The sequence below is a fragment of the Macrobrachium rosenbergii genome, chromosome 2 (genome assembly GCF_040412425.1).
Source record: "Macrobrachium rosenbergii isolate ZJJX-2024 chromosome 2, ASM4041242v1, whole genome shotgun sequence".
Lineage (NCBI taxonomy): Eukaryota > Metazoa > Arthropoda > Malacostraca > Decapoda > Palaemonidae > Macrobrachium > Macrobrachium rosenbergii.
The window spans coordinates 46,415,735-46,438,434 of NC_089742.1; the positions used below are offsets into that span (position 1 = coordinate 46,415,735).

Sequence of the window (22,700 nt, forward strand, 5' to 3'; positions counted from 1 at the left end):
TCCACGGGGGCGGCGACCTTATTGCAAGATCTAATGAAGACGATTCTTAACTTTGACCGCAGAAGTGGGTAAATTCCCTTCATCATTTGTCATATTCCTTCGTGCGTTTTAGGTGATTTTATCGCTTTTTGGTATACTGATTTTCTTTATGCTTTAGATTATCGAATCGATGTCAATTTGAAAATGATTTTGGAGGATTTTGAACAATATTTGCCATATAAATACGAAGCCATTCTTCACCAACAAGAGGTGGATTTATTCACTAACCACAAAATTGCGTAGGTGGTAACCTGGATGACGGTGGGGGTGAGGGGGGCGGTGGTAATAATAATAATAATAATAATAATAATAATAATAATAATAATAATAATAATAATAATGTACTTTGATAATGTTGTAAGTTCAATTGTTTTAAAAAATTGGGCTATTCACTTGTAGGGTGATGGGGCTACAAAGTTGTCTAAAGTTTATCAATTCTGATCTGGTTCTGACCTCCAGATTTATATTGACCCTTCCATCATCGAATTTATCATCATTACCCTCTTCGTCCTTACCAGGCAATGGTTCGAATCCTGGCGGGGACGAAGCGCTTATGTTATCCGCTATTGCACAAAATGTAGTTTAATTCTTACGACAAATGATTGACCTTATGTCAATCATTCTCGGCATTCTTAAATATTCATTGCAAACAAAATTTATGTTCATTACTTCCTTTTCATAATAAAATAATTAACAAGCCATTCCCCGTTTATGTAAAGAAACACATCATATTTCATTTTATTTTTCTGAAAAGAAAATTATTGCGCCGGCTTTGTCTGTCCGTCCACACTTTTTCTGTCGGCCTTCAGATCTTAAAAACTACTGAGGCTAGAGGGCTGCAAATTGGTATGTTGATCATCCACCCGCAATCATCAAACATACTCAAAAATGCATCCCCTCAGCCTCAGAAGTTTTTATTTTATTTAAGGTTAAAGTTAGCCATAATCGTGCTTCTGGCAACGATATAAGATAGGACACCACCGGGGCTTGGTTAGAGTTTGATGGGCCGCGGCTCATACATTATTATACCTAGACCACCGAAAGATAGATCAGTTTCCAGTGGCCTTGATTATACGCTTTAAGTGGCTGTACAGAAAACTCGATTGTGCCGAAGGAACTTCGGCGAACTTTTTACTTGTGTACTTCTCGCATAAACAAGAATGATTAACCACTTGTTTTTCATTGTTCGTTTTTCCACATTTTTTCTCGCCCTTTCATACGTTCGCAAAGAATACCCGGAGAATGAAGATAAAAAATTAAAAAAAATAGGAAGAAAAAACTATAAAAATTGTATAAAACTTAAACAGCGAATGGACAATTAACTGGAAAGCTTTCTCTTCATCTCGCGTGCGTGTGTAAATTTCCCAACACCTATCACCTAGCATCCATGGATTCTACCCACCTAGAAATTGGTGCAAAAAATTGACACTATATACAAGCGTCCTTTTGCACTTTTGATGACCGTTTGAAAAACGGTTTAATATTATCACAAAAACCTCAAACTGTTCAATTAAAAACTGTCCCGAGCCTGGATTAATTGCCATATCTTTAAACGACTTGTGAAATGAAAGTTGGGTCTCACTAAAAGCCGTCGTCCACCTCCTGGTAAGCAGACAATTGACCAGTGATCACGGATATCCCTGAATTTAAGCAGAATGTTGCAAATTCGTGATGATTATTCAACAGGTACTCGAGTAATTGTCACATTAATTATGGTGCAGATGAATCAAGTTACATATTGGCGATAATGATTCAGCAAATACTTGGCCGTTGATTACCAATGTTCCCCAAATTGAGAAGTAGCAAAACCCTAATTTTCTGGGATTTTTTGACACTGATAATGGCATTTAAGGGCCGTGTAACCTCAAGCCTTGCCATCAGATTTCCATCAACTGAATTTTGTTTTTTACTCTTAGATAATAATTATTCTAAACTGCACCTATCATGATTTTCAATTAAGGGATTCATAGCACCACCACTCGCTATAGTTGTCTTTTCCATATTACCCAAGACATCGTCTGTGTTGGTTTAAAGAGCCCAGATATAAACATCAGGTGTCTTTCTCCCTTTAGCACCTCAGTAAAATTAAGATGGAAGCTTTGCCACGGACCCCGAACCTTAAATACGTTTAAGGCCCTCAGAATCTTCACAAAAATTTGCTAAGTCAATTTCTCAAAAAGTATACAACGGCCTTCCAGCTTCAGACGTGACGGCCTACAGAAATCTTTGCAAAAGTTCTAAAATTCTAAATTCCGTGGCCACAATACCCCTTTCCTTAACATTCTTAAGATTTCAATGGTCATTCAAACCTCCACCTCCTACAAAATCAAGAATAGGACCCCAAGAAACTCCATATTCTTACCAGAATCCTTCCTTATTTCGTAAGCTCTTGTTTATGAAGGAAACCGTCAATCTTCCTCCTAAGCTTAGACTTGTCACCTACACTGAGCTTCCCATTGTCAGTCACTGTCAGGGAAGGAATTGCTTTGGCCAGTCAGAGGCCTCCACTGTACAGTACACAACGTTTCTATCGCCCTCTTTCATTGGCTGAAAACTTCGGTTTTTGGACAAATCGTCTTCGTTAACGATCACCCATTGGCTGAAGACGTTTGCTTATAGTCTCTGACTACACGGAAACAAATGGTGTTTGTATAACCTGCTGCATGTTTCCTCTTCTTCTTTACATAACTTGGTCATATATACTCCTCATATCCCGAGATGCACTCGTTTGTGGTAAAAATATTGTCTTATCTAATCAGGGACTGAGAGAGATCAAATATGACTTGTCTCCGAGCATTTCTGCCTATAACTCGACCCATGATCAGTTACTAGTTAGACTTTTTCTCTCGCGAGTCATTTTTGTTCCGTTGTCAACGAAAATCTGGTTTCATTTTAACATAAGGAACTGAAGAGGACGAAATGGAAGAGGTAATGTAATGGATTACTCTTTATAAGGAACTGAAGAGGACGAAATGGAAGAGGTAATGTCATGGATTACTCTTTAGTGGATGCGGTTTCCTACAAATTTCCTTTTCAAGAAACATCGTGGACAGTAGGGTGTTTTGTGCAATGTTTAACATACAATGTGACCAGGACGTTGTGTCTTGAGAAAACAAAAATAATACCCCTGAAATTGCATTTGCGCGTAGGTAGCATTAATTATATCTTAAAGCAGTCTGAAGAAACTATCAGTAAACAGTTTCCTGAAGGGACGACAAAACCTAGACCTAGGCAAATCAAAACTGATTAATTTCAGTGACACAAAAATAGTTTCTCTGCGAGAAAAGTCCTGACCTGTACGATAAGGATGGATCTTACGATGCTCTGGAATAATCCAGCAGTATTCATTTACTATAGTATACAGCTATAAACCCCTCCAGATATTATTTACCCTCGGGTCAAAGGTTGTTCGGCGTACTCTCTCTTCATTTTCATGCGTGGAATCATTTATGTTCGTCAGTATTCTTTCACTATCATCATCATTACTGCTATCAGTATCGTTATCACCTCTGCTATCACTCCAATCATTACTTCTACCAGTATTGCCATCACAACTGCTGTCATTACTGTTATCACCAATGCTATTTTCACTTTTGTCATCATTACTATGATAAGTACTAAGATTTTTTCCTATCTTAGAGAGAGAGAGAGAGAGAGAGAGAGAGAGAGAGAGAGAGAGAGAGAGAGAGAGAGAGAGAGAGAGAGAGAGAGAGAGAATTATGGAGCTAGGCAGAACATTCTGCGACTAAAGTAAAAAATGAAGACATGAGCCTTGAATTATATGCTGGAGAAGAGGAAAAATAGGAAATAACTAGAAAAGAGGAGGAGCCGTTCCATAGGACCCTCCTAAAATTACTACTAACAAAACCAATGTTGTCTATTACGTAGTATAGCCGTATGTCAAATTGTGAATACCAATACGTAAATATAACTTGGATTATTGTACTGTTTGCTGGTTTATGTTACTTCTAAGCTTTAATCAGGCCATTTAAATAAAAAAATCAGGCTGAGACTTTGCCCAGACTTGCACCATGTGACGAGTCACAAGGCAAGTATTGCGTCTGGTGTCGTAGTTCGACCGATACTACGACGTGACGTAGACCGTGTAAGTGACAGTATTAGTCTGAAATATCATTAAGAAGCTTGGAATTACGACGTTAGTAATCTACAGTTAGAGAGAGTTGGACATTAACAGCATTAAAGATAAATCGTAAGGACTGACCAGGGGATACAACTCATACGGGATAGGCTTTTTACAGTCGACGAAAAAAAAGTGTAAATTGTGAATAAGTAACCAAAAAAAGTGTAAATTGTTAATAAGTAACCAAAAAAAGTGTAAATTGTTAATAAGTAACCAAAAAAAGTGTAAATTGTTAATAAGTAACCAAAATATCACAGAGAAAGTAAATTTCTAATATCCGATGCGGAGCTCTTACAGAGGCCTAGTTCTACTCAACTCTTTAACATTTTTATTTTGGTTTGTCTCCTCACGAGGAAAATGTTTAAAAAAAAAAAAAAAGTGGCCGACCCCTGGCCTAACCTACATGCACCCCAATTGTAGAAGTTAGGTTAGGTTGCACTTCACTGGTAGACAGCCTTTTAAACGTTTTTCTAGGTTCTTGAGACCTTAATAGCAACGTCTATGAAATCAGGCTATTTTCAGGTCAAGCCGTAGGTTAGGCAAATACGTTGAAAATATTATACGTCTAGGTTAATAAATCAAAAACCAAAATATCCTGTTCTGAATAATATATGGTGTGGTAGGAAGAATACAATATTACATTATTGAGTCTTTTTTATTTTCAGATATTTTGTACAGGTTAAAAAAAACAGTAGGATCTATCGTGGCACCAAAGGAAAAATGGAGCGAAGGAAACCTCAAAGTTATGATTATTTCATCGTCTTAGACTTTGAGGCCACCTGCCGAAAGGATATACAACTGGTGCCACAGGTGTGTTGGTGCATGTAAAATTTTATATTCGTGTCATTGCTTTTACATCGCCATGGTGTGTTATGGTAATAGATAGTTATTTGCCTTTAAATTTAAAAAGTATACTAGCTCATAATCTTTTATGGCACGAGATCTTTTAGCTGTGTTTTGTCGTTCTCATCCGTATGTGCTTACCCTCTCCCTAAAAAGCTCTCACTCTCTTATTCTTGATAAGAAATAACACAACTGGGCCATTTTTACCTGATGTTTTGTGTGTAGTTGTACAGTATTTCATGTGTTGTGTATGCTGATGCATAACTATAAATCTGACGGCTGTCATATATTTCTTTAGTAGCTTTTCGTATCATCTCTATTACTCTTCTGTCTCAGGCATTGATTTCCAGGTTTTTTTTCCCCTTACTCTATATATTTTCTTATTGACATAGTATCTACCATCCATATGCCTTTACTTCATAATATTGCAAAGTTTTGAATTGCTTCCACATAGTCATACCAGACGTTTTTATGCAGTTGAAGTCAGGTGAATCTCAGCGCTAATAAAGCATTGTCATTCAATCCTTGTCTCGTATTGGATAATGAAGCTAGATCATGTAATGCACAAGATGCACCAGTTAATAAGGAAAAAACCTTTTCATGTATATTTTTACAGTTCTAAGTAATATTTGCATTGCATTTAAGAAGGGTGAGAAGTAACTTCTTTAAATTTGTTCTTTGCAGGAAATCATTGAATTCCCGGCACTGAAAGTTAATTCCACAACTTATGAAGTTGAGACTAAATTTCATCAGTTTGTAAAACCTGTTGAACATCCACAGCTAACTGACTTTTGCAAAGAGTTGACAACTATCACGCAGGTAGGAAACCACTGTTTCTTTATTTTCTTATTTATGATTAAAGAATTAGGTTGCATCATGTAAATAACTTCCCTTACCATGACAATCCGTTACCATGGTAAGAAACACTGCTTTTATCAAACTAAAAGCAGATTTTTCAGATGTGTATGTGGGGTCATTTTACGTCCACAAAAAAAATCAGTACTAGCTCTCAAATTTTGTGCAATATGATTTTGATCATATTGCACAAAATAACATGATGTAAAAAGGAGTCACAGTGATATTGGAAACAGTTGCAGTTGCAACAGAGGAGTATGAACAACAGTAGCACCTGGTATTACAGGATTTAATTGAATGAATGTCTTAGGCCAAGCCATGTGAATATTTTCCTGATTTTGTATTTGCTGAATGAAACACCTAGCAACTAAAAGAGAGACCTTTTCTTTCAGGCTGAAGTAGACAATGCAAGTGAGTTCAGCAAAGTTATGAGAGATTTCCGAGCATGGATTAATAGTGAGATGGAAGGCAAAAGCTTCATATTTGTTACGTGTGGGGATTGGGACATGGAGACAATGTTGCCAGCCCAGTGCAGACTGTCTGGGGAGGAGGTACCCGATTACTGCAAAAGCTGGGTTAATATAAAAAAGGTATGTTTATTCAGAAGTTAGGTTACTGTATCAAAGATTACCTTCAGCATTTAGAAGTAATCATTACCAAAGCATTTAAGAGCTTTTTGCTTCATCACTTTTAGAAGGTAAATTTAAGATGACAGAACTCTGTATATATGACATCTTTTCAGCCAAATGGTCATTGGGGTTGGGATCTGATGAATTGGGAACAAAACTGTATTCCACACTTTTGAAAGTTGTGGAAAGGGGGAAGAAATTGTCAGTGAACCAGTCCAAGTTAATTATCTTGACTGTCCAAGACTTAGGAAATTCACTTACAGCCTTATGCCGGTGAAAGCTTTTTATCTCGTTTTGCTTTGTAGAAAGCACAGGTAGCCTAAAAACACAACTGTTTATATTTTTAAAAAACTGTCATTACTGGAAAAATGTAAAAAGTGTGTGTAAAGCTCAGTATCCCTTGTTTAATGGTTGTGTGGACAGTACTGTGCATTAATATGTATTAAATTCATAGTCTTTTATTATGAAATATACAAAAAATAATTTCATATACAGTGAATTTGCTTCCATATGATGTATCTGAAAAATGCCATATTTGTTCCAGTCTTATAGAAACTGTACCAAGCACTATGGTAGGGGTCTTATGGAGATGCTCGAAGGTCTGGGAATAGGTCACACAGGGACCCTGCACCGTGGACTGGGTAAGATGAAGAAATTTTTACATAATCTTTGAGTATTTCAAGTTGTTTAATGTTCTCTGAAATACTTAAGACAAACCCCATAAGCACCAAGATTAAAGGATCCTACTCAGCTTTGTTAAAGGGCTGGAGGCTCGGTTGTATTGTTTATAAAGTAGCCGTTGTCAGGAAAACTCATTTAATGCGAAAGCCCAGAGTTACTGTTATTACTTGAGTTGAACAGAACCACTGAGTCACATTTCTAATTTCTCAAAGAACTGGTAAGAAGAATTTATTCCCAACTGAGAAGTGAAAGGTAAAGTTGAAGAGGTTGGATACATAAGTGAGAAGAGACCAAGGAAGTAGGAATAGGAACTGGAAGAAAGGGGTGCATATGGGGACAAATTGATGCCGCAAAGAACTTTCAGCATGCTATGCTTGCATTTTATTCATAAGTCTGCTGTATATTTTCATGCAATAGATTCTACGTTATTGTTAGGCACTAGTGAATTTTCTGATCAGTGTCAGTTAGTTACCAAAGTTTTTGCCCTATTTTTTCAGATGATTGTATGAATATTGTGAATATCCTCCGAGCACTGGCAGATCGGGGTGTCCAGTTTTCGCCTTCTGATAAGTGTATTCAAGCCAGGCTATGCTAAATATGGATTATTGACTGTGATATTCTATAATAATCATTTCCAAGTGGATCTTTCTTGTCTGGATGTTTCTTGTCCTTCGTGGGTTGACAGCCTTCAGAATTCTGAATGCTTTTGGGGCTTCCGAAGGCTTCAAGACGATCTCCAGGCTCGGAAGCCTTTGGATTTTTTATGGAGAAGGAATGGGATTTAGTCTTGAAGATTTCTTTGGGGGAAGCTGATCCGACAGGAGCTGAAGATGTCTTCACAGGAGTCTTTAAGAATTTAAGAAGACATTATAATCCAATGGGCATTTCTCCAGGAATACCTCAGGAGCCGAAGACTGCTTTACAGGATCCTGGAGTTGTGAAGACGCCTTCAAGAATACGTTTTAATCCAGTTAGTATTTAATGACTATTTTCAGTGCGCCATTGTGATATCTATCTTGTAAGCTCACTCTCTGTGCTTATTGAGGGCAGACAGCTGATATAATTATTCACGCTTATTGAAAACTTACAAAACACGCCTAAAAGAAAGGCAAATGAAGTTATTGAAGAGAGAGAGAGAGAGAGAGGAAAGATTAAACTGTGATCATGACAGAAGAGGCAAAGGCATGCCAATGAAACACCCAAAGAGAAGCCCTTAAGATTGCAAGAGCAACACATTAATGATCAATGTCACCTCTTGCAAGAAACTGACAGTCACCACTCAGAGATTAGCTGAACAATGCATCCCAGACTAATTGTGAATCATGGGTTTTGTTTTGAAATTTTGTTTCCCATAAAAAAATCAAATGTGGTGCGACGCAGGACCCAGTTCACGACTGGAAGCCATGTTTAAACAGGGAGTCCTTCAACTGCCTTCCTGCCCCGCGCAGCTTAGCGTGTGCCTCTCGCTAGTAATGACTAATGTCTGAAATTTTCATCTGATCAGTTACTGTGCAAATGGCTGATGACTGACTTTATGATCATGTGTTGGCAGCTGGGTCGTATTTGTACATGAGCTGGGTCGTATTTGTACATAGTCCAATCAAAGTAATGGAAAGGAAGTGTTGCTTATATGGCTTACTCTCAAGAAAACTAGAAGACTTAGACTCTGGACAATGTACTTTAATAGGCAATTTGAATGTGGCCAATGCAACAGCACAAAGAGATCTTAATTATATAATTTTATATTGCATCAGTACACTGTATAATAGATTAGGAATCTTTCTTACGGAGAAGAGTTTGAGAGATAAAATTAATTTTATTGAGTGCTAAATTTATCTTTGATTGTTTCTTGTTTACTGAAATTGTCACTAAAGATACATTAGTTTTACAGTCTGGATTGTATACTTAAACTTCTGTAGCCTAGATGGATTTGAGATGCACCATAAAGGAAAGGATAGGACATGTTTAATACTGTACTGTGTCTCGTAATTTGAAAAGATATGAGACTATGATTGAAGGGAAATTTATCAATTCTTTATTTCGACTCAATATTACTGTATAACTTAACTGCAGTAATGACTCATATTGTGCTAATGGTTTATCCAGATGAAATTTTATTACAGATATTGAAACTTTAACTGATTGGTTGGTGAGATATATTAGGTAGAAGCTCAATATTACTTCAAAAGAAAATGATGTTCTCTAAAGACATTCCATCCATGATAACCTTTAGGAAAATTGAGGTAATTTCAGAGGTCTACTTAATTGTTTCCCTCTTGTGTGCAAATAGCTTTTACTGCCAAAATGGAGAGGATGAAAATTCCAGTGTAGTTGTAAAGTCATCTTCCTTTTGTATGCTTATTCGAGGTTTTATCTCCAGTTTTCAAATACTTGATACTTCTCCTTTAGCAGTATTCCTTTACTCTGCCTCCTCACTTTGCAGTCATGATCTAGCAACACTTCTAAAATGTCAACACTCAGTATCTGCAGATTTATTTGTTGTTTGCCATACAGTTATACACGTGGCTTTGCACCAGCTGTGTCCTGCTGACCAAAAAATGTGTACCTGCTTCTTCATGTGATATATAGTACTATATATGCAAAAGCCATATACTGTACAGTACACACAGTATATTTATTTTCTAAATGGACACTTTTAGTTGGAATATTTTGTTATGATCACTGAACTTTTGAAATACTGTATTTTATAACTGTGGATTTGATTGGGTGTTTATTAAACATAAAATTAATCACTTAAATGTATGATTCCTTCCTTCACTCTCATTTTTATTCTGAAATTGAAAATGATGGAGTGACTTTCTGGGCAGGAAAATCCAGAGATGGACAAAAAAATAGAAAAATATAAATGTAATAGATTTACAGAAAGCTATATTTGGAAGATATCATGGGCTTGAAAATCAAAGTTTATTGTAAAGTTAGTCATATCATGAACTTGAATGACTATCTACCTATGTATACACATTGTCTATGCATACTGAATAATGTACATTAGTTTACTGTACAGATGTATTTACACTTATCATAACTAGAATATAAAAATTAATTAAAACACTATTTCAAAATAGGTGGATGTATGTATGTAAGAAAGATTATTCTTACATAAAATTTTCAGGATACAGGAAAAATGTACATTAAAATGTTTGCATATATACATGTATATATAATGCCATATACTAAATATAACTGCAATTGTTGAAGAATGAAAAGTACCACTTATTTAGTCTTACAACATTATTGTTACTTACTTTTAGCTTGGTGGCCGGCATAATGGACTTGATATTGCAGAACCTGAAGCTCACATCAGTTTGAATATGCCTGAGGGTTAAAAATGGAATCTGTTAAAGTGATAAGAAATGGGCAGGTCTTAGAAGAGGCAGGGCATTTATGTTACTTTAGAGACATTCTAAACTGTGAATCAGGAACTGAGAGAGTAGTAAGAAAGAGACAATTGGTTCATAAGGTCTCTACTGTACTAAGCAGCAGAAACAGGGCCACTGATTAGGCCAATGAGAGAGTTTGGAATGGTGTGACTACAGAATGTTAAGATTCACGCCTGGAATACAGTGGGGAGAGTACATTGCACTGTAGATAAAGATCTGGTGGAGAGATGCTGATATGTTATCAAGAAGATGCAAAAAAAGTCTTGAGATTTCAAAGAATGACAGGGTTTGGACATGTGATGAGAAGAGGTGAGGAACAATTGGTCAGAAAAGCAGAGGTAGGAGCCCCGTAGGAAAGTCCAACCCAGGAAATCATGAAAAAAAATGGATAGACAAAAGACCTACTAGAGCTGATGGGAGTTGAGGAAGAAAGCACAGGATAGAAAAGTGGAATGAACATATTTTAAATAATTCTATAAAAACGTTTATGGTGGTGATAATAATGATGGGCTGATAGGAAATCAGCCTTGAAGGCATTCAAATGAACACGATGACGTACCAATTGGTCCAAATGACAATTTACAGTTTCTTACAAAACGAGCGAAAAAAAGCTCAATAATTTTGTCAGCAAACTTCCAAAGACTGAAAAAAGATCAGAAGAAAGAAAGATAGAGTAGAAGGAAATGCAATTAATACGAACAGAACGCTATATAAACAAGTAGCAGCACAAAAACAAATGAATGAGAAGACGTACTGTGCTTGAGAGTCCTTTAAACGAAGGGAATTAAAGCTCAAAACTGAGAGACCATGTCTACAATTTAAGAACAGTTATGCCTAGAGTACCTCTCTTTACATTTCATACATTTTCTATTTCCTCCTGTTGAGTTAATCCCTCAAGACATTCGAAGGTGGTTTGTGGCCCAGACCAGTAAAAAGCAGGCCATCGGCCAGCAGAGGTCACTAACCAATTTTTATGTGGTTTTCTAACAATGCATTTTCAATAACTCTGGACTAAGGGAGGCTGGTCGATGGTTTGGTAACGTTCACGTACGTACTATGTAAGAAGAGGATTTGCAACATATATGCTATGTGACGTGAATTTTACTTTGGGGTTTGCACGGCTGACTGAAAGAGAAATTACGTAAACCAGTTACAGTAGAGAGAGATCTTGAAATCGCATTTTGTCATTCAATGAAACGACCAACTTCTAACTTCTGAAAAACAGTGGAGGTAGATTATGATGGGGTTGTTGGATATAAAAACAGCAACCGAAAAATAAAAGGGGAATATAAAATGGTTAAAGGCTGAGTGAAGGGTAATGCATTTTATTTTATGAAATTTAAGACTGTTCAATTATGCTCTGGGGATCTTCCGGTCATTCGGTGAGTAAGACAGTGAGAAGGAGTTACAGTGGTTAAACAGCTAAATAAAGAGATCCAGAAAATAATGAAATGAAGTGCAAGTATCTAAAGACGGAACTTGGTCAAACCCACACAGTTGCACTGAGAATTGATTGAGACGTTGGACAGCAAGATTGAAGAAAGGAAGATGGAACGGAGTTAAAGTATAAGACTAATAGAGATTGGGTGTAGCTAGGGGTTGCAGGGACTCTGTAAACACCTGCAGCAATGCCTACAGTGCACCACGTGAGGTGCACTAACGGCCCTAACATTGGAAAGTTAATAATACACAGAGAAAAATCAAAATTACATTCATATTCGTAATCGACCGCGCCTAAAATAATGTATCGTACCCAGTTTAAAGGGAAAGTTGAGTTTGGCCTCGATAAGTCACCATTTTCTTTTATACTGTGAGATTTGACAATTTTATGGGAGACTTCACTATTATAGTAAAGTCTTCACAGCAGTTTACTATCGATATGGATGCTTTAATTTTGCTTAAACTTTCGTTCCTGGACTTTAATCAGTAACAGATGTTTTTCACTTTCTCTTATTAAGATGGAAATGCAGTTCACAAACTTTGCGGGTAAAATGATAGATATGACTGGACGCTACAAGAAACGGGGGAGTGGATGCAGAATGCCGTGTCCTGTTCAAACCAAACCTTACCTTCCTAACCTAACTTAGGGCGCCGTGTCCTGGCCTGGTCGGGGAGCTTCGCCCCCTCTGGATCCACCAAAGTAAGGCCGGGTATTGACGATCAGGTTTACCTGCCAGTTCATCGAATCTGGCGTTAAAACTTACATGTAGACGACAGTTTATGGACGGGGTCAGTCCACTCACCAGAACGGATGAACTGATGGAATTACCTAAAGTTCTTCCGGCCGACTGACAGGTGACTGTATGTGTGGGCGGGTAAGCATAAAAGCAACGATTTTATGACAGTTCTCCCCTAGATTTCGCTTGGGAAGGGCCCCGAACGCTCGGACTAGAATATGAATAAACTGTGTATAGGCCTACTTCATTGTTAGACTCTGCAAGCACTATTTGCAGACCGTTGTGAGTCCAAATCATATAACAAAGTATTTCCATGCGGTACAGACAATTTGGTATAGGCCTATGGCAGTGTCCTGCCTCTTCATGAAAGTTGTTGCTAGTGAAAGTAGGCTTCAATTGTATGAGAATATGCATATTTTTTTAATGAGTAATATTCAGACCATACTCTTTTACGCCTTTTTTTTTATTGTTTGTTTCTATTATTAAGTGAATTGTAGCAGCAGCGTCTATATATTTCCACCTCCTCCTCAGCCAACGGAGTGTCCATAGCGACCATATAATGTTGCCACGAGGATTATAGTAGAACTAAAGTTTATATTTTGAACTCACCCATGTATTTATCGCAGTGGTAAAATCTTCCTTTATGGTAACACTGAACATGCTTTCTACGCCGGTTGCCATCAAGGGTAATTCAAAATTTTAACTTGTGTAATTACGTTCACAATTGGAGTACAGTATTTGGACGGTATCACAAACAAAGGTTTGAACGCACGAAATCACAGGTTTTCCACTACTCAAGACCTGAAGGGAAACATATTCGGAGGTCACTGATGAGCAGGCCTCCTCCATCACGGTTGCCTCGTTTACACAGGTGCGCCACACTTGTACTCTTGCCTGTGTACTGAGTGATCTATAATGTAATCTGTATTGGCCCTGCTAATATAATAAAAGGAATCTAAGTCTAAATAGTGCTTTGTCAAATACTGCAGTAACTGGAGGTCTATTGTGTTGAAAGATAACCGCAATATATTACAATTTAGCCGGTAGATTTGAATAAGTATTTTAAATAACCTTCCGGACAAACTAAAAAAATGATCACATTGAAACCAACTAACCCAACAGTTAGTAAAAATAATAAAAAATAAAAGAACTGAATTACTGAAGAACTTAGAAGCCTCTTTAAGTTTACGCAGTTTGAAATTATTTTATGCAGACTAAAAACAGCCCCTGTATTAGTCCCACGTAAATGGCAGGTATCATTACTCCCTTCATTTCCACCGGAGGTTCAAGATACTTACAAGTCACTTAAATATTACAAAAAATGTCTTTGACCTACTTTTCATTCTTCAAACTTCAGGATATAAGGAAAACAATATGTTATGATCCAAATACAATTTATTAATTACAGCAACACTCCAGTGTCGGAATGTGCTTTTTTTTTTTTTATATTTAAAATATACTAATTTGCCCTCATACAAAACATTGACAAAATATTTTTTTTTTGTAATTGGCACTTAAATAATTTATTGTTTTGTATAACAATTACTGATTAACAAACACGTAAATGTCATGACAGTATTTTCCAATGCGTAATGATTCTTTCCTCGTGTTGCCTTATACATAAAAGTCTTATTAAACATTTTTTCAAGCAGTTTAATTGATAACTATTTGCCTCATCAATGTAGTTTAGGTGGAACAATTACGACTGATTTTACTCTTTTACTCCCGCCAATCTGGCAAAAGAATTAGGTATTGGGAAATCAGCAACAACTTATAACTACAGCTGACAAAAGTCTCCGCTCTTCTTGCGCCTGGACATAAACCATAAGCTTGGATGAAGGATTGCGAAAGAAAAGTGTGAATAATTGTCCGCGTTCAGCAACCAACGTATTACAAAGTCCTAGAGAATGATTATTGACTCACTTAACTGTCATCTACCACAGGGCTAACGTTATCGTGCGTTCGTCTTGCGCGAGGAACTCAGCGTCGTCGCTTGTATCAGTTGTGTGTGGAGAGGATTATCTTGAACAGATAATTTATCTGTGACGCATTAGCGGGGTTATGTTTACGACGCATCTGCGAGAAATATCTACGACGCATTTGCGGAATATATTTCCGACGCATTCGCGGGCAATAGTTGGGGCACGGGGCAGCGGTTGCACGAACAGCTAGCCTATCACAGTAAGAGAAACTTAATTCTTTTTTTTATTTTTAAGTTTTTTCTTATTTTGGAAGGAGGGGGCATTCCCTCTTCCTGTCACCTTCCTCTTCTTCTTAAATTCTCCTTCTTGGAGGTGACATTCCCTCTTCCTTTCAAAACTTCTTCTTCTTCTTTTCAGCTTAAAAAATAACAAGAATATATAACAAGACCAACAAATACAACAGCATCAGCAACAACAACAACAATAACATAACGCATTGAAATGTATTTTGAGCACTACTGAAGGTGAAGGTCTCCCACGGGGGCGTGAATTGACGACCTAGGTGGAAGTTCTTTGTCACGAATTATTCCCCCGGCCTCGGGGAACTTCTCTGAAGTAAGGTGAATCTTTAAATAAAATTGGACGATGTTTATGGCCTCGATAAACGGAAAATGAATGTGATTATGTTGAGAGATGATGACAATGTAAGACAAACATCATTGAAAACACGGGACAAGTGTGACGTAAATGAATCGTGATTATAGTATGGAGAGAATTGCTGTTACTCGAAGGCGTTCTACGCATCACAGGCTTCTTATTTTTCCAGAAACAAGAGGAAATAAATGAAATAGGTCTAAAGCAGCTTATGGGAACGTTCAACTACTGTAATTTAAATAAAACAGCTGGTCTCTCCTTATCATCATGCTTAAAAACTCCACTTTTCAGTCAACAAATTCACAATTACCACGAAACTATTTCCAAATTCAGGAAGCCACACACGAATAAAAAAATAAATAAAAGGAAAATGGTTCTATTGTGCTCAGTCTCAGACGGTACAGTATCTGCTCACATTTGAATGGCGTGTACATATGACACGTGTGTGTATATGGTCATTAGTATGCGTTGCTGTGGTACAGTACGTACCAGAAAAGTCTCTAGATTAATTAGCACCAAAGAAATGCCTCGTGCACCACGTAAGAATTGAATAATATCGAGCTTCTAACGCCTCAAGTGTTTCGAACGGCAGCGTAGTCATCTTATGTACACTTGTATATATACATATTCCTATTTATATATGGCTAATGTAGCCTAAGAACATTTGCATCCACGACAAATAATCCAATCTATTTCTAATGTGTCTATGGGATATTTCAAGTCGAAGGTTCATGACATTGTTTTGGTTGGCTGTTCAGAATTCACATCCCTTTGTTCGTCTAAAGGAACAGACAGCAACTGCAATGTTGATATTTTATTTGTAATCCCTTCAGAGGGCCCGAAGCTAAAAGAGAAAAATGTTTCTTATGCAAAATGGACTGAATTTCTTAACAGATTGTCGTCACAGCGCCTAACCGCACAGGAAGCGCAGTCACTGACTGACAGGTGACTCTACTCTGAAAGGGGTTGTTGATTCCTGTCCCTCCCTTGAAATATCCCGTAGTAATCTTAATTTTAAATAAATGAATTACGAACGAGCTAATTGCATCCCACATCAGCCACTAACAGCGGAAACGCCAATCGGACACTTCATACAGATTGTATAACTTGTGTAGGAAACAACCTCTTAAAAAAGATAATAGTAACACGACTCACCAAGAGTCAGACTCTCTCTCTCTCTCTCTCTCTCTTTCTCTCCGACTCCTTTCTTAGAAAGTAATAAACAAAATAACAGCGGTGATATGACGAAGATGATAATATCAAGGGTTTTGCTCTGCCAGGTTGCAGAGCGGTTTGCCATTGCAACAAAAAAATAATAATCGAACAAGTCGTTTGAGTGATGATGATCATGATTATATAAAAATAACTAACTCTACCTATAACAAAATAATCTTTTGGTCTGAGCAAGCGAATTTAAATAAAAGAAAACTATAGCGCGTTACTGAGATTGTGTTGGCGTCTCGTTAGGGCACTGAGGGACGAACAAGACGAGAGAATCTGATCGCTGGTTCTCATCCAAGCTGCGTTCTGACACTGAGAGTCTGGCATTCTGGCGCTCTCTGAACACAGGAGCACTTCCGGCAGTCTGTTTTTGATGGCACTCGATATGTTAGTCTTACAACTGAGGTTCTCGCAGCAGCACGAAAGCCTGACTTGGGGCAACAGAGGAGTGAACGTGTGGATGGTGGCGGGCGCCTTGAAGTTGAGGAACGCGGGAATGGGGACCTTGGCGGCTTCCACCAGGTTCTCCCCGACGGCGAGGACCTCCTTCCAGGTGTCGCTGTGCAGGTCGTCCTCTCCCTCCTGGTGGAACAGGCGCTGAGTCCAGGTGACCACGGCGAAGGTGGTCGCATTGACTGGGAAGGCGCGAATGACCGTTGACAACAGACCGCGGCTCAAGACGCCTAGGCCTTCCTGAGCTACACTGGACCGGATGCAGTCGATCACTCCACTGTATTTGTTGATTCCTCCGACGCCGTCGGCCTAGAATGAAGAGTGTTATGTTGAAACTTGAGGCCCAGTTAGTTAGTTTCCATTTAAATCTACTTACTTCGAAGTAGTTTCGTTAATAATTCTGTAAAGACTAGCTCTTGCTAAATTATAATGACTGAGAACAAGCCATGTCCAAAGGCAAAGTCACCTTCATTTCAACTAACATGAGAAGTAAACTGAGCTGCACTCACCTGAAGCCTAGATTTAACGACGTCAATAGGGTATGTCAGTACCCAGGAGGCGATGCCAGCCATGCCCCCTGCACCGAGGACAGCTGGAGCCGACACGTACCCGTCAGAGCTCCACTTCTGGGCAAGATATTCATATGTGAAGAAGTACGTCGAAAGAGCGGGAACCTGGGGGAGAGAGAAAAAGAGTTAAAGAGCGCTGAATTAACTTTCGACTGGGCATTTTATGCCCAGATGACACTGAGGGCATTAAGATAAGTTGTGCTACATTTTCTGAACGTCGCTCCAGCAGATTTAAGCCAGAACATCCACTGTATAAAAGGATTAAATGAGTTATAAGCGTTTGGCGAAATGAATATGACTAAAGCAGGTATTTCCATGGAGGGAAATCAGTCATAGATTCTAACTAATTCCAGTACTTGAAAATGAGGCATCAAAGATTAAGACTCTTGAAAGTCATTGTTACAATGATGTGTCATTAAAATTTTATTTTGTATCTTATCTCAAACGATTTCTGCTCTAAAAACTAATAAGTTTTTATAAGTTTGTTACTTCGTCTCTTGCCTAATTTTCCTGTTCATGTCCATCTTCAATCTTCTGTACGTGTTTAGATGTGATACAGCTTTTTAGAATTGGACCTAATGGATTATTAAATGTAGGTTCTTAGAGCAGGGAACTCATCTGGATTGTTTTTCTGTTGTGTACTGATGTAATCAACTTACGTCTCTGACGAGAGTGATGAGCTGTCCCCTGAACAACCCTTTGAAACCTTCAGTGGTGTAGATCTTCCTCAGGCAGTCAAGGGGGCTGTCGTAACTACGAGAGGCTGTGATGGTCGAAGAAGAAGAAGAAGCTGTGGATAACGAAGCTGTGGGCGTCGCTGCAGCTTCTGTCTGGAGTTGCACGCGCGTCTTGACCAGTTCCATGGGAGACGTGACGAAGGCTTGGAAGAAACCAGCAGTGGCTCCTGCCAGTGTCTGTGATCTGGAGTCATGAGATGGTGGCGTTAGCGGCATTCTTTCGCAATGGAGTGGCTTCTACTGCATCCTACGTCCAAGAACGGCAAGCGAGAGAGCGTCCCTTCTTGGGGGTAAGATGCAGTTCCAGCCGGCAGCAGTGCAACTGTTCTGAAATGATTCTCTCTGGGTGGTGTGGTTATGTCATTCGAGACCAAACTGTGGAATGCATCTCTGTGAGCTTGGATATTCAGGAATGATGCGAAAACACAGACTGTTATCAAACTGGGAAAAGTGAGAAGCCTAATTTTTCTTTATGGCCAGTAGCCACAATAAAATGTATAATTTTTAGATAAAATAACAGCAGATTTTACAGAAAACTATACTGGAAGCATATACATTAAGGAGTGACATCACTGAACCAGTTTCAGATTGATTTTATGGGACATTTCGAAACTGCTTGCTACAGCAGAACTGGCTGTATGCTATTTGCATTACCAGTTCAAAAAGCAGGGTGTGTTAATATATTTGCACCTTTTATGAATATCTAGGACCACAGATACAATGCACATGAAATCGGTCTTTGAAATTACTTATGAAATTCTAATTGCTTGGAAAAGTAGAGAAAAACGAACTATGAACTTATTGAAAGCAGAACAGCAATGACTGATGTAATGAAACCTCAAAATCCCTTATCAAATCAAGAAAAATAGATGAATCAGTTTTTCATGATATTTAATCTGTTTCAAAGCCCCAAATGACCCTGTTCAAACCCCAAGTGACTATATTTAGCTTTTCATTTGCAATGACAACATAGCACAGCATGCCCCTGAGGGCTTCCGTTGGAAAGGGAGGCCCCCTGAGGAGGAAGAGGAGGAGGAGGAGGAAGCAGTAGCTTCTTGAAATCTACCTTAAGGAGTCGGGGTCCTTCATATATCTAGCCATGTTGCCCTGGACGCCGAACACGATAGCGTTGACCACGGCTACGCCTGCCATCGGCGAAGACATTCCCTTGTAGAGACCTCGAACCTGCCACCCACAGCCAAAAGTTAGACAGAGGGGAAGGGGTGTGTGTATATGTTCGTGTGCTGTGTCTCTCTCTGTGGAGTGCTCTGAAAGTGTGTGTGGTGGCGCTTGCTAGTGTGTGCGCGTGTTTGTATGCTGGCGCTGGACATGACGAAGAATATGCACCAGAGTTGCGCAGCGGCAGATCTAGACAAGGTTTATTTCTCGTTTCAGAAGTTATATCAAATACGATATTTGTTTTGGTTAGGGTTCTCGTACGTAGGTTCTCTATGTGATTTTTATTTTCAATAGAAGAAATGTTTAAAATGTCAGGCTGCTGGATACTTAGGACTTGAACGGAGAGAATAATGAATTTAAGGAACGATTCAAAAGGCCGAGATCTTTGTAATCCTGAACAGATTTCATCATTTTGCATTTTGGCAATTCATCTTTGAGTGCCATTATGATTAGCATTAGTTGTAATAGTAGCATAACTTTCTCTTCCCGTATTCTTTATTGTTAATAATGTTATTATTTTCATGACTTAGCAAATGAGGTCATTCTTCTGTCCTGTCATAGACTGAAAACTTTTCTGAACCACCGTAAATATTATTGACAATCACTTTTAAGCATCATCACTCCTGTTACATTTAGTTTCAATTAACCTCAACACATCGACAAATAACTACGAATTATTTAAAAAAAAAAAAAGTTATATAAACATCTAGTACATTTTTACGTTCCGTTCTATTCTTTGCAAAGTCGATAACAGCGAGACCACAAACTATTATACAAAAGTGACCGCTTTCTGAACTGCCGACAGCTTATTGCAAAAAAAAAAAAAAAAAGTAATTCAGTTTTTGGATGAATCCTTACGCAATGTCCGCTTGACAAATCCAGGGTTTCGTTAACAAGTACTGAAAATTCTAGACGAGATCTCAAGAAGCCTGACATTTGAAGAACAATTGCAAGTTCCAGTACAGAGCGCCGTGTGTCTTGTACGTGTCAGAAGTTTCTGTATTTCGCCTGATTTGGTTCGTGTTGTGAACGCGTCTGTACACATGTACTGTAGTGTATAACTCTGCATGTCATTTCATGTATTAAAAAGGTGGAAGCACCGGTGTGTGGGTGGCTCAAAAAGAAAAGCAATATAGCTGACTGTCGTGAAGCGCAATCATACACACGCATATCTAATGCATTCTTCCGATCACTCTCGCTACTACAGCGATCCAAAAAAAAGCAAAAGACACGTTCGCTGCAACACACACTTTCTGCTCTTTATTGCATGAATCAGGAATTGTATTCACTAAACTACTTGGCCACTCTCTCTCTCTCTCTCTCTCTCTCTCTCTCTCTCTCTCTCTCTCTCTCTCTCGGCTTTTTCAAAGCTGGTCAAGTCAAGGTTAACATCTCACGCGCTCATGAAACGTGATTCATAATCATACAAAAATAAAAAGGGAAAAATGGAAACTCACCGATTCCTTCTTGACGGTGTCGCTGAAACAGTGCCATGTCCCTCGGTATTTGGGGTTCAGGAAATCCTGCGTCTGAAGGCGAACCTGAAGAAGAAGAAGAAGAAGGTGATGAGTATCATTATACGTAGAGCTTTTGGCAGACGCCGAATGAAATCTCTGTGAGCACTGCAGAGAAACTCAGTAGGTTCCTTTGACGCAAGAAAAACTAGTCCATAATTAAATATCACATCCAAAATACATATAAATACTAAAAACAAAAAAAGTAATAAATGCGCCGGAAGCTTCAGTTTTCTGTACAGCGTATAATCAAGGCCACCGAAAATAGATCTATCTTTCGGTGGCCTAGGTATAATGTATGAGCCGCGGCCCATGAAACTTAAAGCACGGCTCGGTGGTGGCCTGGCCTATATCGTCGCCAGACGCAGGATAACGGCTAACTTTAACCTTAAATCAAATAAAAACTACTGGGGCTAGAGGGATGCAATTTGTTATGTTTGATGATTGGAAAATGGATGATCAACATACCAATTTCCAGCCCTCTAGTCTCAATAGCTTTTAAGATCTAAGTGCCGACAGGAAAACTAAAAATGATTTACAGTTACCTGGTAAAAATTAAACACCAGTGGTACGAAGAACGATTCCGAATAAGAAATAACCGATCGACGAGGAATTACAAAATAGCAACCGAGAGAGAGAGAGAGAGAGAGAGAGAGAGAGAGAGAGAGAGAGAGAGAGAGAGGCAAGATTTCCCAACTACCCTTTATAACTCTGCTCACAAAATGTTTGGCACATACGCATTGCAGAGTATATCTATGCAAATTAGGCTCGTTCCGAATAGATGCCTTTTCCGAATGTTACTTTTAAAGATCTTTTTCGACATAATCTCTAATTATGGTGGCTATGGCACCTGTGGCTTAGCTTATCTTCAGAGGAACGCCTGGTCAAAGCCTTTCTTTAAATAAATATTAAATATGATCAAATACATCAAGAAGAAGAAGAAGAAGAAGAAGAAGAAGAAGAAGAAGAAGAAGAAGAAGATGTAAAAGGTTTGAAAGGTGTAACAGGAGGAAAACCTCGCAGCTGCACTATGAAACAGTTGTTAGAAGAGGGTGGAAAGTAGGATGGAAGAAAGAATATGAAAGGAGGTACAGTAAGAGGAATGAAAGGGGTTGCAGCTAGGGGCCGAAGGGACGCTGCAAAGGACCTTAAGTAATGCCTACAGTCCTCAAATGCATCAAGGAATTTCCCCGATGTTAGCTTGGGGGATGTGCACAGGTCTATTCCAGACACCTCCAACTAAACCACTACACTTTCCAAAAGTTCCTCTGGAACGGCTGGGCCACCGAAGGGGTACAAGACGGGAGGTGAAATCAGGACCACTTCTGCAGAGGGAGGTTTAAGTCCCACGAGGGCCCCATGTGGAGAGAGAGAGAGAGAGAGAGAGAGAGAGAGAGAGAGAGAGAGAGAGAGAGAGGCCCAAACCACGGAGGAGTCATGACTTGCTCCCCTGCGCTCCTTCCAGCTGCGATCACGTGATCAGCTGCCCGGGCCACACGTGCTCATGCCCCGGAGAGAAGGGTGTTCCAGCGCGGCGGCGCCGCTGTTCCAGCTGCTCCTACTGGAAGGGCAGGCAGCAGCAGGTGGTTGTTATTGTTCTTCTTCTTCTTCTTCAAAGCGACCCAACTTCCAGGAGACGTTTTCATTTGCGAGGAACGTCGCTTTAGACGACTGGAGGCGCTTGG

The 22,700-nt window shown here is 38.9% G+C and overlaps 3 protein-coding genes across 10 annotated transcripts in view; 2 read left to right on the top strand and 1 right to left on the bottom strand.

The window, feature by feature from the left end:
* The first annotated feature begins 2,809 nt into the window (after positions 1 to 2,809).
* On the top strand, positions 2,810 to 9,941 carry LOC136846075 (ERI1 exoribonuclease 3-like). Of its 8 annotated transcripts, none has more exons than XM_067116776.1 (6): positions 2,810 to 2,967; positions 4,846 to 4,990; positions 5,708 to 5,842; positions 6,271 to 6,468; positions 7,052 to 7,148; positions 7,686 to 9,941. In XM_067116776.1, exons 2-6 carry the CDS (start codon positions 4,901 to 4,903, stop codon positions 7,781 to 7,783), a joined length of 618 nt encoding a protein of 205 aa, XP_066972877.1. In that variant the 5' UTR covers positions 2,810 to 2,967; positions 4,846 to 4,900; the 3' UTR covers positions 7,784 to 9,941. The 8 variants fall into 8 exon arrangements, with proteins under 8 accessions (XP_066972877.1, XP_066972895.1, XP_066972887.1 ...); XM_067116794.1 differs by having other exon boundaries at positions 2,863 to 3,020; XM_067116786.1 differs by lacking the exon at positions 2,810 to 2,967 and adding an exon at positions 3,827 to 3,960.
* A 1,031-nt stretch (positions 9,942 to 10,972) lies between these two features.
* Positions 10,973 to 22,700, top strand: part of DCTN2-p50 (dynactin subunit 2) — a 177,123-nt gene continuing 165,395 nt past the window's right edge. Inside the window, exon 1 of the mRNA XM_067116900.1 lies at positions 10,973 to 10,982. Within this exon, the coding sequence (XP_066973001.1) occupies positions 10,974 to 10,982 (9 nt within the window). The 5' untranslated portion in view covers position 10,973. The remainder of the gene's footprint in view (positions 10,983 to 22,700) is intronic.
* Positions 14,416 to 22,700, bottom strand: part of LOC136846103 (mitochondrial basic amino acids transporter-like) — a 33,093-nt gene continuing 24,808 nt past the window's right edge. The window contains exons 3-7 of the mRNA XM_067116844.1: positions 20,959 to 21,042; positions 19,389 to 19,507; positions 18,245 to 18,506; positions 17,526 to 17,690; positions 14,416 to 17,325 (exon numbers count right to left, since the gene is read on the bottom strand). Coding sequence (XP_066972945.1) covers positions 16,771 to 17,325; positions 17,526 to 17,690; positions 18,245 to 18,506; positions 19,389 to 19,507; positions 20,959 to 21,042 — 1,185 coding nt within the window. The 3' untranslated portion in view covers positions 14,416 to 16,770. The remainder of the gene's footprint in view (positions 17,326 to 17,525; positions 17,691 to 18,244; positions 18,507 to 19,388; positions 19,508 to 20,958; positions 21,043 to 22,700) is intronic.

Coding starts and splice junctions, on each gene's coding strand:
- LOC136846075 (XM_067116776.1), top strand. CDS start 4,901: ATGGAGCGAAGGAAACCTCAAAGTTATGATTATTTCATCGTCTTAGAC. Junction 5,843..6,270: donor AGTTGACAACTATCACGCAG/GTAGGAAACCAC, acceptor CTTTTCTTTCAG/GCTGAAGTAGACAATGCAAG. Junction 7,149..7,685: donor GACCCTGCACCGTGGACTGG/GTAAGATGAAGA, acceptor CTATTTTTTCAG/ATGATTGTATGAATATTGTG.